This window comes from Aethalodelphis obliquidens, unplaced genomic scaffold (genome assembly GCF_003676395.1).
Source record: "Aethalodelphis obliquidens isolate GAN/ISIS:26980383/991018 unplaced genomic scaffold, ASM367639v1 scaffold3, whole genome shotgun sequence".
Taxonomy (NCBI): Eukaryota; Metazoa; Chordata; class Mammalia; order Artiodactyla; family Delphinidae; genus Aethalodelphis; species Aethalodelphis obliquidens.
In genome coordinates this window covers 7829011-7842563 of record NW_020837947.1, presented here as the reverse complement: position 1 = coordinate 7842563, position 13553 = coordinate 7829011, and the positions used below count along the sequence as shown (strand labels likewise).

General features: G+C 37.5%; 1 protein-coding gene across 3 annotated transcripts in view; it reads left to right on the top strand.

Annotated features, from left to right (window-relative positions):
• Positions 1-9165, top strand: part of WTAP (WT1 associated protein) — a 26411-nt gene extending 17246 nt beyond the window's left edge. For 2 of the 3 annotated variants that reach the window (XM_027082031.1, XM_027082020.1), the window contains exons 6-8: positions 1176-1354; positions 6315-6469; positions 7885-9165. In XM_027082031.1, the coding sequence (XP_026937832.1) occupies positions 1176-1354; positions 6315-6469; positions 7885-8468 (918 nt within the window). In that variant the 3' untranslated portion in view covers positions 8469-9165. Of the gene's footprint in view, positions 1-1175; positions 1355-1571; positions 2876-6314; positions 6470-7884 lie in introns of those variants that run through there. The other variant, XM_027082038.1, reaches the window with a different exon arrangement.
• The last annotated feature ends 4388 nt before the right edge of the window (positions 9166-13553 follow it).

Below are 13553 nucleotides of genomic sequence, written 5' to 3'. Positions count from 1 at the left end.
TGGCTCACGGGCCCAGCCGCTCCGCGGCGTGTGGGAGCCTCCCGGACTGGGGCACGAACCCGTGTCCCCTGCATCGGCAGGCGGACTCTTAACCACTGCACCACCAGGGAAGCCCTAGTTTCAGTCCTGTTTAAGGTTTAGTGTGGAGCAGGATCTTGAACCAGATCTACTTTGGGTGTGAAGAAAGTGATGCATTTAATGATGATACACTGTATCTCATATTTTAGAAATGTATTTTTAGTGTGCTAGTAAATAGTACAACCAAAGTTGAAGTTGAAGGTTTCATATGTAAGCAGAGGGTTTTGGTATGGTGGGAAAAGCCCTAGATTGGGAGTCAGGAGGCTTGAGAACAAGAATTCTGGTTTTAGTACTGGCACTGAACTAACTATCCTTGGACAGTTGGCTTATTTAATCTCTCAAAAATAAGCAGTTTGGACCAGGTCAGTCACCTTCCAGCCTTACAATGCTGTGATTCAAATCTACTTGGAGGGGGAAAAAATGCTTAATTTGGGGTTAAGGTGCTGTTTATAAAGCTGTAATGCCAACTCATGTAAATATGTAAGTACTATACATTTTTAAATTTAGAAATGCAAATATGTTTTAAATTATAACCTTGTAACCTGGTGTATTTTTAGGGAACTTGTGTATAGACTAATTTCCCATAAGCACAGATTTACTTACATAAGTAATATTTTAAACTTTGCTTTTTTTCCCCAGTGGGCATCAGCATTTTTAGTAAATATAACAGTGATTGATTGATTGATTTTTGTACTGTTTTGGTTGCCAACGTGTTAGTCTCCTTATATTTGAAGTTTCTAAATACGGAGTGCAATCAAATGGCCTTTATTTCTACATGGATAACCTTAAATAGTTTCGTGGGGGGGGGGGGTTCTTCTTTTTTGGCTGCAGAGCGTGCGGGATCTTAGTTCCCTGACCAGGGATCGAAGCCAGGCCCCAGCAGTGAGAGTACTGACTCTTAACCACTAGACCCTCCTAACCAAGGAATTCCCAAATAGTTGTTTTTAATTTGTACTTTTTTTAGAGGATTTTATGATCAAGGGGGGAAAGGACTTAACAAACAAGTTGGTAAATCCAGTGAATGAAAGGGATTTTATCTCTTCTTAAGTATGTTTCCTTGGATTTGGTAGTAATTGGTGTTTTTTTGCTTTGCACAGACTCAAATCCAGTACCTCAAGCAAGTCCAGCAGCCTAGCGTTGCCCAACTGAGATCAACAATGGTAGACCCAGCGATCAACTTGTTTTTCCTAAAAATGAAAGGTGAACTGGAACAGACTAAAGACAAACTGGAACAAGCCCAAAATGAACTGAGTGCCTGGAAGTTTACGCCTGATAGGTAAACAAATCATACTCCCCAGTCAAGACTTCCCTGACAGTCCCACTACGAGAAAGCTGTGGTGGGACAGCCAAGTACTCGTTTCCACACCAAGACTCAGACTTTTTGAGCCAAAAAGCCACATTCTTACACTATCCAGCTTGTAATGGGTAATGTAAAACTTACCAGATGAACCTTGTGTTTCAGCTTTTTTCTCTTCCCCCTCCCCTTGCTTCAGAGGCCTGATGGCGTCGGACTATTCCGAAGAAGTGGCCACCTCCGAAAAATTCCCCTTCTAGAACATGTAGACACTTGAGAAGTGTTTCTGTTTGAAGAAAATAGAGGGAGAAACAGAAGTCTTAAGTCTGTGGCACACTGTGTCTTCAGACAGTTTGGAGGAATGAAAACCTAGAGATTTAAAATCATGAATTGAACATGTAAAATTCCAGTAAATGTAAAGATGGAATATGCATCGCTCTTAACCTTGAGCATAGTGACTTAGAGACACTGTATATCAGTTTTGCCAATAAGACTGTGGACTTCGTGATTGTTGTTGAACTTCTGGGTCAAACTCAAATGAGGTGAATTTTGCCTTTAAAGGGTTTATTTGCTAAGAACCAACTTAATAGTCATGAGAGAATCAAATAATAGATGTCAGTACAAGTAGTTCATATATTTAACCATTTAGTTTGGGGCTCCATATTACTTGATTGAGCCTTAAATCAATGTGGTTTTACTCAATGGTTTGTTCTTTGAATGGTTGCTAATACTGTAGATAATCTTACTGAGGACTGTACAAATAATGAAGGTGTGGTATCAAACTTCAGGTCTAAACTGTTTGAAGCATTATAAACATTCATTTCACAACTAGATTGTATAAGGATATTAGCTGTGATGAGACTCACTGCGTTATTTTTTTCAGTAGTGAAATTTATTAAATCCCCATTCCATTCAACAGGCACATGTTGAAAGAGCATTGTCGTTGGTGTTAATGGGGGAATGTGTTCCTTCATTGTATTTGGGCCTTTTGTATTGCACTCTTGATATTAAATTAAATGTGCCTTGAAATAGTTGGGTTTTTTTTTTTGTTTTGTTTTTGGTTTTGTTTTGTTTTTTAAGTTCAAGGATTACTATGATGATTTTGTTGTACTTTTAACATTTTGGTTTTGGGGGGGCTGTGAGAGCAGATTGATTTCGAAAAAATTGTTGCTGTGCTCTTCAAAGTGAAGGAAAAGGCTCTGTGTCTCATTTTTTAAAGACCTACTTTTTTCCAGCTGGTATCATAAAAGACAAGGAGACTTGACACTTGTTGCTTTTTGACACCTTGTCCCAGGATATTGCAGTAGACATTAATGTGGGACAGCTTCACAGGGTGCCTGCCAGAAGATTGGGGACAGAATGTATTGGAACTGTGGGCTGGCCTAAGTGAGACATTTTGTGAATTGGAAAAAAAAAAAAAAACAAGGTATAGTGATCATTTCTAGCAAATTCATTTGATCATTTAGATAAATGAGGCATTATTTTCTTCATGCTTCCATCCAATCCTGGAGGTGAATTTTTTCGTCAGATCATTCTATAAGTCACCAATTCGAATTTTCACTTGGTGATAATGGAGTCTAAGATGAGTGGAAGATAAATGTTCCAGATTGCCCCAACGTTTAAGTGCAGTTTTAACAAGGGTGACTTAAGTTCTCTCTTAATCATTCAAATAAATTGTAAGTATCTTGTATGTGTGTGCTTTAGGGAACTGGTTGTGGGGCAGAGGGTGGGCTGGAGAAGTGGTTTGTGTGACTTCACGGCAAGAAATCGCTTCTAAAATTCTCACTGCTTGTGGGGGTTGGAGGGTAAGTAACCAAATCTGTTTGAAATTGGCTTCTTGTGCCCGATTTAAGGCTTTTGTGTATATGTTATGCCATTTAAGATCACAGTAGAGAAGACCTATGTATTCTCAGTAGGTCAGGAAATAATTCATAAAAGGTATCATTAACATGTACTCAAATTTAGCCAAGCATCTTTCTTTGCCACTTAGGTAACAGTCACCTTGAAGTGGGTTTTTTCTTCTTACTGTTAAAAACTTTTTTTTAATTAATAAGGTAACACATGCTAATGTATAAAATTGAAACAGTGTAAAGAAAAGTGGAGGTGAAAAGTGAGTTTTACTCCTGGGTGTGACCTTGCCCTTCCCTGTTCAATTCCGCAGGAGTAGTAAGCACTTTTAAATTTCTTGGGTATCATTAAGATAATTTGTGTGCACATACAGTAATTATATATATATATATTGATTTTAAACAAATGTGACATGTATACATACATACAGATGATTTGTGCCAGGGCTTTCCCCACCCCACTTTATCCTTGGGCATTTTCCCATTTTTTACTATATTTAAATTACTTACCATTTTTAATGGTTATATAATATTTTCATTGTATTAGTAAATCATAATTTACTTTAATTACCTATAAATGGGTTTTTATTTTGTAAAAAGTAGGCTATAAGCCAGAGTTCATCAGGTGGTATAAATACATCATTAATTTGAAACAAATAGTCCTCAATCAATACTCTGTCTGGAATAATTCAAATAGAATGGGTTATGTGGGTTTTGTTTTGTTTTCCACTTTTTTATTCTGTTTTAAGAAAGATCTCATGCATTATGTTGTCCACTTTAGTTAAAATATTTCATACATGTGACAGTGCATATATTTTAGAGTAGTTAGGGGGATATATTGCAGTGTTTTGACAGTTTTCAGTTTGCATTTAAACATTTAGGTACTTGTGTGTACACCTCTTCAGAATACCCTGTCTCCCTTCCCCTTGATGACAAAGCAGTGTACAGTGTCCGTTCTTTTTTATAAATCATTCTCTTAAATTATTTCCTATTGTATTTTCTTTGTGGGTTATTTGATTTTTAGGAATGAGTTAGATTTTTTTTTTTTTTTGGTAAAATGATTCCAAAGACAAGTTACTTGTAATTGGATTCTTACCATCTTTTGTGATATGATGAACACAACACAAATTTTACATGACATAGTAAAATTACAGAATGTTTAAAGAATAGCAGTTTTTTGAAGATTTGTTTTAAAGTGATCACTAAGTTTAGAAGTGGTAGGATTATTTTAGAACAGGCATTTATAAAAAGGCATGACTTCATAAATGAATTTTTTTTGCATTAGAATTTGTGATACTTTATATGAGGTTAAGTCAGGTCACAATGTATTGATTGTACTATTGTCTGTGTTTTAAAAAATTCATATAAAAGATTTCTCAGGTTGGTAAACACTGATGCTATATACTTTGCAAGAAAGCAGTGTTGTGGGAGCATAGGCAGTAAAGTGGAAGGAATGCCCCTGTCTTAGATGATGGTGCGTGTTTCTTATTCCTCATTTGATTTGTAAACTCTTGTTCCCTAGAGACTAAAGTCTGAGGGTGCTTATAGGAAATGGGGGATATCTGGAGCTGTAATAACAATGAACAGAAATATCAGCTAATAAAGTTGCCATGTAGAGAAAAAACCCTTACCACATGCTAACTCATGGTTTTCATCTGAGGCTCCTTTGCACAGTGGTACCCCAGGTTTTACCAGAGATTTGTGTAAGGAAAATGTATTAAAAACTTTTGCTTGAATCATATTGGGTTAGAACATGTGCTCTTGATAAAAGAACCTTGCAACACTGAGCCAAAGAATGAGAAACATTTACAAAGTGCTCCCATCTTAAAACATTTAAAAAGTGTGTGTACAGCAATTGCAAAAATGCAACCAAAAGCCCCAGTAACAGTGTCTCAATAAAACTTCACTGCTTTTCTTTAGCCTCATTAATAAGAATAGAAAGAATCACTTTTAAAGAGTTCTAATTTAAGTATATAATTGTGATGTTACCTTTGAAACTTGGATAGGGACAGTTTGATATTCTTGTGGTGGAGTAAAGTTCAGAATGACCTTACTGGTTAAAGAATTTTTTTGCTGACACTTTCTATTGTTTTCTTCTTTTAACTCCTTTAATAGGGCTTTCATTTGCCTGATATACTACTTCAAATTCATCTCATTCTTAATAGTAATATAGGGGATGAACATTGATTGCATTTTTGCAATTACTGTGTATATGCACAGAGGTCTATAGTACATTGCACTAGCACTTGGTAACTAATTTGTTGAAAGTATGGCACTCCTAATTTGGCACACACTTACATATTTGCATTATTTATGATAAGTAACTCCAACCTTATTTTTGTGTCCTAAGAGTAATCTTTTCAACATGGATAAAATCTTCACCACATACCAATATTAAAATTTCAAAAACTTTCATCCCAGTTTAAGACAGCTCAAAAGTATATATATCATATGAAATTAAATGAGGGATTGGTGAATAGGAATAGTCTGAAGGCTTTTTAAAAACAGTAACTGAACAGGCCTCACTTAATGCAGTAAATAAACATTCTTGTGAGAACTGCCTATTAAGAGGCATCCTTAAAAATGCTGATCTAGCAGGAATAAATATACTCTCATTCATTTATATATTTATAGGTGCTGATTTTTATATATTAGGTATTTTAAAGAAGTTTACATTTGAGGTTGATGTTACATTTACCCTTTCAAGAACTTTTCTGTTCCATAAAGCTAAGTACCTTAGTTCTTTACTAATACTGTATATCTAAAATGTGTGTTAATTAACTGGCCTGTTTCTATTTCAAATTACAATTTGGGATAAAAATAGATTTCAGAATCAGTTATTAATAGAAACAAAAAGTGGCCATTTAGGTACTTCTTCTTTAGGTTTTTAAAATTTTTGCTGCTGTATTGGCAAAATACTGAAATGTACAAGATGGATGTATTCCAAAAAGAAGATGGTAATTGTAGGGAGGCATCTGCTGTGACATAGTGTTATGTTCTGTACGTGTTACATCTATCGTTGTAATAATTGCAAGCAAAGAAGGTTGTAGAGAGTTTTGTCTTCATTTTGTGATGAATGGCTCTTTCCTTTACAGCCAAACAGGCAAAAAGTTAATGGCGAAGTGTCGAATGCTTATCCAGGAGAATCAAGAGCTTGGAAGGCAGCTGTCCCAGGGACGTATTGCACAACTTGAAGCAGAATTGGCTTTACAGAAGAAATATAGTGAGGAGCTTAAAAGCAGTCAGGATGGTAAGGGGTTTTTTGAAAAGTTTGGTTAAGTTTGCACTGGCTTTAAAATACTGCCAGGCATGAGTATTATAGATTAGAGTGTATATGCTCATCTCTGCCAATGGTTCTATAAAATTATAAGTGAAATATTTCCAATTGAGTCAGCAAACAAAGCCATTTAATCTTAGCGGTCCCCTCAGCCTCCCCCCCCAGCCCCTGAATTGTTTATTGTGCAAATTTCCTAAGAAGTTTTTGTTTTTTAGGGGTGGGATTTGGCAAAAGATAGAAAGGCTGTTGTATTATGTAGCTATATAAATTTATATTCAGTGCTTAAAAGAGGGAATATCTTCATTCAACCAATTTCTGTAAGTGTAAATCTTGGAAGTATTTGGCTATTTCCAGGGATCTGAAAATATATATAATTGATTGTGGAAATTCCCTGGTGGTCCAGTGGTTAGGACTCGGTGCTTTCATTGCCGGGTCCGGGTTCCATCCCTGGTCAGGGAACTTAAGTCCCTGCAAGCCGCACGGCACGGCAAAAAATAGAAAATAATAAATAAATAAAAGTATATAGTTGATTTTACCTTTTAAGATCCTATTTAGTGAATAAGATGTACTAGTTCTTTGCTAAGACAAACGCAACTTGTCAGCCGCCATCTCTTTTTTCGCTGGGCAAGTATAGTTTCATCCATGCTATTTCTCCTTTGTGAGGAAGATTAGTAGTAAGAAAAATACCCAAGCTCTGGAGATTAGATTAATTGCAAACTGTAGTTAATTGCAAAGAAGGTCGCTAGTCAAGCAATATCTTTAAAACTGCCTTTTCAAAGTGATGGTTCTTAGCTCTCACTATTTATAAATATAGTAAATAGGAGGTTTTGTATAGTAGTAAATGAACTCCCCCTCCACCCCCAAGGCCTTTTTAGAACTTAATAGACATCTGTATTTTTATCAGTTTTCAAGAGTTATTTTCTCTGAATTTTGTTCTTGGATGGGGGATAATCCTTGATGACTGCATAGGCTTCTTTGGAGTATTAGAGTAGAGGACCGCACTTCCCCAGGGGCTAACCTGCTGTGGAGCTGAGACATTGGCTCGGAGGATGAGGAGTAAGGGGCTGGACATGAGGCCCCAGCTCAGCAGACGTGGAGCAGCTTCTGTGGGCTGTGACCAGTTTTATGTGGCTAGGTAGTTTGAATAAATTTAAATTTAGTTGCTTTAATATATTTATTTTAAGCTTTTGCCTTCCTCCCCAAAACAAACTCATTGTTGAATGGCTATTTTAACATTCCAAGCAAAATTTTAAAGTACTCTTGTGATTTTATAATTGTATTTGTTTACTTAAACATTTACTGATTGCCTGGCTTTGTGCAGGCACTAAGAAATATTTTTAAATATGTTAAAAGAGATATTAAAGTAGGTTTGACTCTCCTTTGCACAGAACTGAATGACTTCATCATTCAACTTGACGAAGAAGTAGAGGGTATGCAGAGTACCATTCTAGTTCTTCAGCAACAACTGAAGGAGACGCGCCAGCAGTTGGCTCAGTACCAACAGCAGCAGTCTCAAGCCCCAGGCCCGAGTACCAGCAGGACTACATCTTCTGAGCCTGTAGGACAGGCAGAGGCCACAGGTAAAGACTGCAGTCGTCTGGCCAACGGACCAAGTAATGGCAGTTCCTCCCGGCAGAGGACGTCTGGGTCTGGATTTCACAGGGAGGGGGACACAGCCGAAGATGACTTCCCTTCTTCACCAGGGAATGGTAATAAGGCCTCCAACAGCTCGGAGGAGAGAACTGGCAGAGGAGGTAGTAGTTACGTAAACCAACTCAGTGCGGGGTATGAAAGTGTAGACTCTCCCACGGGCAGTGAAAACTCTGTCACACACCACTCAAATGACACAGACTCCAATCATGACCCTCAAGAGGAGAAAACAGTGAGTGGGAAAGGTAACCGAACTGCGGGTTCCCGCCACGTTCAGAATGGCTTGGACTCAAGTGTAAATGTACAGGGTTCAGTTTTGTAAAAATTTTTCCAGCAAGTTTTTATACAGTGTCATTTAATTTGGGAGAGGATACTGTCCAGAAAATTAACGCACACTTTTGTCACAATTTGCCTTTTTTGTGGGTGTTTTTTTTTTTCCTTTCCCTTTTTCTTTTTTTCCTTTTTTTTCCTTTTTTTTTTCTTTTTGCTTCAATACCTCTGCCACTTTGGAAACTGTAACAGTTAATTACTTTGAATGTTGCTAAAAAGGACATTTTGTGTAGGGTCAGGTTATTTTTATATGAGTTAATGTGAAGTTGTAAATGGAAACCTTTCCTTAAAGTGTAACACAATGATGTCTGTTTAAATCTGTGTCTATCCTAGAACCTGTGCTGTGTAAGGGCATTCTTATTCATGCTGTTATTGTACTTACGCACCGTTCAGACTTGTTAGCATAGCTGTGGGTTTATGACTGCCAGGTCTGCCCAGTACAGTAGTTTTATCACTGAAAGTTGGACTTGTTGAAGGAGTCCTATAGTAGTTTCAGTGTTAGATACAGTTTTTTCCACCATACATCTGTGCATTTTCTCTTTAGGTGACTGAATGTTTAAGAAACTGTGTGCATAGTTACTCAGTTTTTATGAATTGTTGTATCCTGTTAATGCATATTGCTCTGTGACTCCAGTATATCTCACCTGTACTGACCAAACTTAAATAAAGATTTTTATTGTAACTCCTTACATTAGTTGTTTTTTGTTTCTTTATGTGTGTTTAGCATTTGTCATTTCTTTTCATTGGCTTGCTGAATGTCTACTCATTATTCAACATACCACAAAGGTGAAACTTAAGTCCATGCATAAATTTAATCGTGAACTTAATTTTTTTTTAATTTATCCCTTGTTTTGGAAAATGAACTTGGAGTTTAGGACTACACTTTAATGTTTTTTCCTGACTTGTAAAAATAATTGTTAAAATACTTGAAAATACAAAAAATATAAAGAAGAAAATAGTCACCTAAGTATTCGTTAGGTTTTAATTGGAAAAGTAGACTTTGTTTTTGTGAAATGATTTCAGGTAATTAGGTATCTCTGTAGTCAGTGATGTTTGTGTTAAAATATTGGCCACTTCTGATTTGTACTAATAATATCTGCTAATGTTACATAGTAAGGGTGTAGGGTGTTAGAATGAAGGTGAAATGTTCTAAACAGATAAGACAAAATTTGCTTCTTTTCCTGTCATGTTAAACATTAAGTATCAAGGTCTATGGAATTGAACGGCTTTAGAATAACTTTTCACATATGTGGTTGAGATGAAATACAATTTTTGCTGAAAGCAAAATATTTTCTCATTTTAGATATTACTTGTAATATAACCAGGGAACCTCAAAAGTGGAGATAATGACATTTGAAACTGAGTTACAACTTACTTGAAAATAACTCCTATGTTTCTGCTTGTTTAACTGGCATACAAGTGTATCTGGTCTTCATGGTGTATGTAAAATACTGCACTTCTTACCTTTTGATTAACCTTTTGTGCAGTCTTCAAATAAAAAGATGCTACACAATTTTAACTAAATTTGCTTATAAACATTTTGGTGTGTAATAAAATACTAAATATTCCCTTGGTTTTATTAAGTACCATGGGCTTTAGCTTTAGTTTTTGTTATGTATATCCTTTTAACTTGCTCAATTTAAACAAAGATGGAATTTCTCTTCCTTTTGGTGTTATGTAATCGTTGGTGTGTGCAAAAAAACTATTCAACTGGTGATAAAATTTTATGACTAAATTTAATAGGCCTGTTATGTGTCATTACCAATTTTCAGATTTCTGTTGAATCTGCATTAATGGATGAATGACTTGGGCAGTGAGGACTTAAGACTGTGCAGAGTCAGTATTCTTCATTTCTGGAATTGGATGCTTTATTTGCTGGTATGACTATGATAAGAGATGGTAAATCATAATCTAGGTTGAGAGAGTGACCTAGATTTGAATGGGTTTGGATCCTGGCGTTACTGTGTGTCTACTTCATGGCTTGGGCAAACTACTTTCTCTCTCTCTGGCTCAAGTTTTGCCCTGTAAAGAGCAATAAGTTAATACGTGTGAAGCCTCTCAACGGTGCCAAGCATGTAGTGACTGCTAGTAGATGTTCGCCAGTACAATTGTCTTGAAGTTCCAGTCCTGATAACAAACTGTCTGCCTAGGTCACACTACTCCAAATATAAATTTTTATTGTTTGGGTAGTTCCCACCGAAGGATGAAAGACAGGAGCTTTAATTGAATGGATTGTAATACCCTTGATGGAAGAGTGAAAAGCTGCCTGTATTTACTTCAATTCGAGTTACAAGTGTGTCTGTTACTCCTTACGCTGGACAAGTGCAAGTGCCTAAGCATTCTTTTGATGAATCCTGGAAATGGAGAAATGCAGCTTTTGGCGGAAAGCTTGCTGAGTACTGCCGAAGGGGTAATTTTATGGGCGTCAACTTGGATAAAGCCCAAGATTATAAGAAAGTTCCAATGTCTCTACTGGAGCATTAGTTCAGAGTTTACTGTGAAGGTAGCAAAAAAATGCCTTAACGTTTTTTGACGTCTATTGAGTACTTACGTGCTGGAAACTGACAGGTATTTTATATGCATAATCATTTTTATCATCACCCCATGAAACAGGCACTTGTTATCCCCACATACAGAATAGGAAATGCACTTAAAAGGGTTACATAAAAAGCAAACGGTTGGTAAACGTTGGAGCTGCCCTCCAGGGTGCTGTCATTAAAGCTCCCTGGACAATACCAACCTCAAAGCTGGCAGCTGAACCAGGCTAGGTGCCAAGAGCTGACTTGGATACTACGCCATTCTGCCTCCCTTCATCTTGAGGAGGAGGGAAAAATGTACGTGAGCTTCTAAGGATGACATCTCACAAGCCGTCTGGACGGTTGCTGTGCTAAATTAAACGATAAGAATCACGAAATCGCAATGCAGTGATGGAAAAAATGCAGATTACAAAGATTCCAAGTACGGAGCTCAAAATGCTAGCTTGCTAAGGTAAGAGGGTTTAGGTAAGCATAATCTCTCAGAAGTGGTTAGTTTAGCCCTTGAAGGAAATGATACCAGTTTGTGGACAAAAGGATTGAGACTATTTCTAATAATGTCTGGCACTATTAGAGGATGTACCAGTTCCCATCTCTTCACATAAGATTCAGTGGATACTTACTGCTGGGACCATTTTAATGAGAAAAATATGTACAAGTGCTTGTTACATAGGGCTCACTAGACTTTAGTTATCCTGGCCTCTCAGCTGTATTGGATGCAACTGAGCACTCTAGTTTCTGGGACACTTTTGCAAACATAATGCAAAGCCATTCTTTCTGACAATTTTCTCTCAGATGTTCCTTATTTCTCACTAATAGTGGTTTGTCCCCTGTACCCACTCATTGCCTACTGCTCTTCTCTGATGACGCTTCCTTGGGAGTTCACTTATTCCTTGATTATAGTGAACACTTCTTACAACGCTGGGTAATGTCATTTCATTCCCTTTGAAGCTGGATCATGAGGGAGATGTAGTTTTTAAAAGGACTGTCCCCCTCTTTCACCTCTTCTTTATTCTGAGTCCCTATCTGGCCCATATGTAGCTTGGAGTAGGCACGAGGACTCCCTCGAGGCCAGGTGTTGAGCAGCCAGTCACCAAAAGCAAGCAATTGTCTTTGCAGTTTTTGCTGTTAGGTTGGTTCTGAATGGAGCCTCCAGGTAAGAAGTGAGTACATTCCTTGCATCCAGAAGAATACAGTCATAGTCATTCAGATGTGTAAGGCATTGGGCATAAAGAATATATTAGTATTCATTCCTATGTAATTATAATGTGCTAGGAGCTCTGCATAAGGCAGTAGAACAAGATCACTTTGCAAAGCTTATAGAGTCTAGTAGACGAGACAGATGAAACTAGGAATTTTAACATGGTAAGTAAAAGATATGTAGAACATGCTAATAAGAGGCATCAAATGCAGGAGATAGGAAGGCTTCCACAAAGGAGACTGAAGAGTGGCCAGAGATGTAAGGGGACACTGAGATACAGCATGAAGTCGAGTGACAAGTTCCTTAAGTTCCTTGGAGGCTCATGTTCCGGAACAGGGAACACATCCCAGACAGAAGACTACTGATTCTATTACTACTCCAGACCCTAAGGATTTCTCCTGACCACCATTATCCAAGCATTTCCTTCACCACAGGGGCTATGCTCTAGTTATCTTCTCTGGTTTATCTGGCCCGTCTGCGTGTCTCTGCAAAGTCTTAATGGGGGTTCCCTGGCCCTAAGGAGTTTTCAATCTACTTGAAAGCTCTTCAGAAGGATTCCCCACTCTTGTCAACAGTCTTCCCTCCACAACCCTGTAAGTAAGTTCTCTTGCTCCAGTGTTCTCAACAAGCTGCACTGCCCGCCCAGAAACTCTTTCTTTCCTAGCATATTAGGCTATTCTCTTTGATTCACCAAACATCTGAAAATCTCAGCTTTCTACCGGGAAGTCAGCCTGGATGAATGAGGATGATTTCAGTTACATTTAACAGAACAATACCTAACTCAGGCTGGCTTAAGCAATAAGGAAAACCTGTCTCACATATTTGGAAGATCAGAGGTTGAGTGGATTCTAGATTGGTCTCGAAGATGTCCTCAGAAGGCCAGAGTTCTTCCCATCTCTGTTCTGCTGTCCTCAGTGTGTTGGCCTTGCAATCATGCTGGCTCAAAAGGTGGGTGCAGCAGTTCCAGGTATCACACCCAGACACCACAATGTCCAGAGGGAAAAAGGATCCATCTTTGTATCTCTTAGAAGTAAGAATACCTTTCCTAGAGCCACCCAGCAAATTTCCATTTTTGTGGCCAAGATTAGGTCATGTGGACATTCTGAAACCACTGGCCAGGGCTAAGACTAATTATTTGGAGTAAAATGAATGTTAGGAATCAATCACTATAACTGGGTTTATGGAGAGGTGAAAAATATCAAGTCTATTTTAATGGTTTAAACAGAATAAGTCTATTCAGCTTTGAAATTCCAGCCATCACTGATTACCCCACCCAAGTACTTACCCTTTACTCAAATACATCTTGTCAATATTGACAATTAATGATTAGTCAATCTTAATT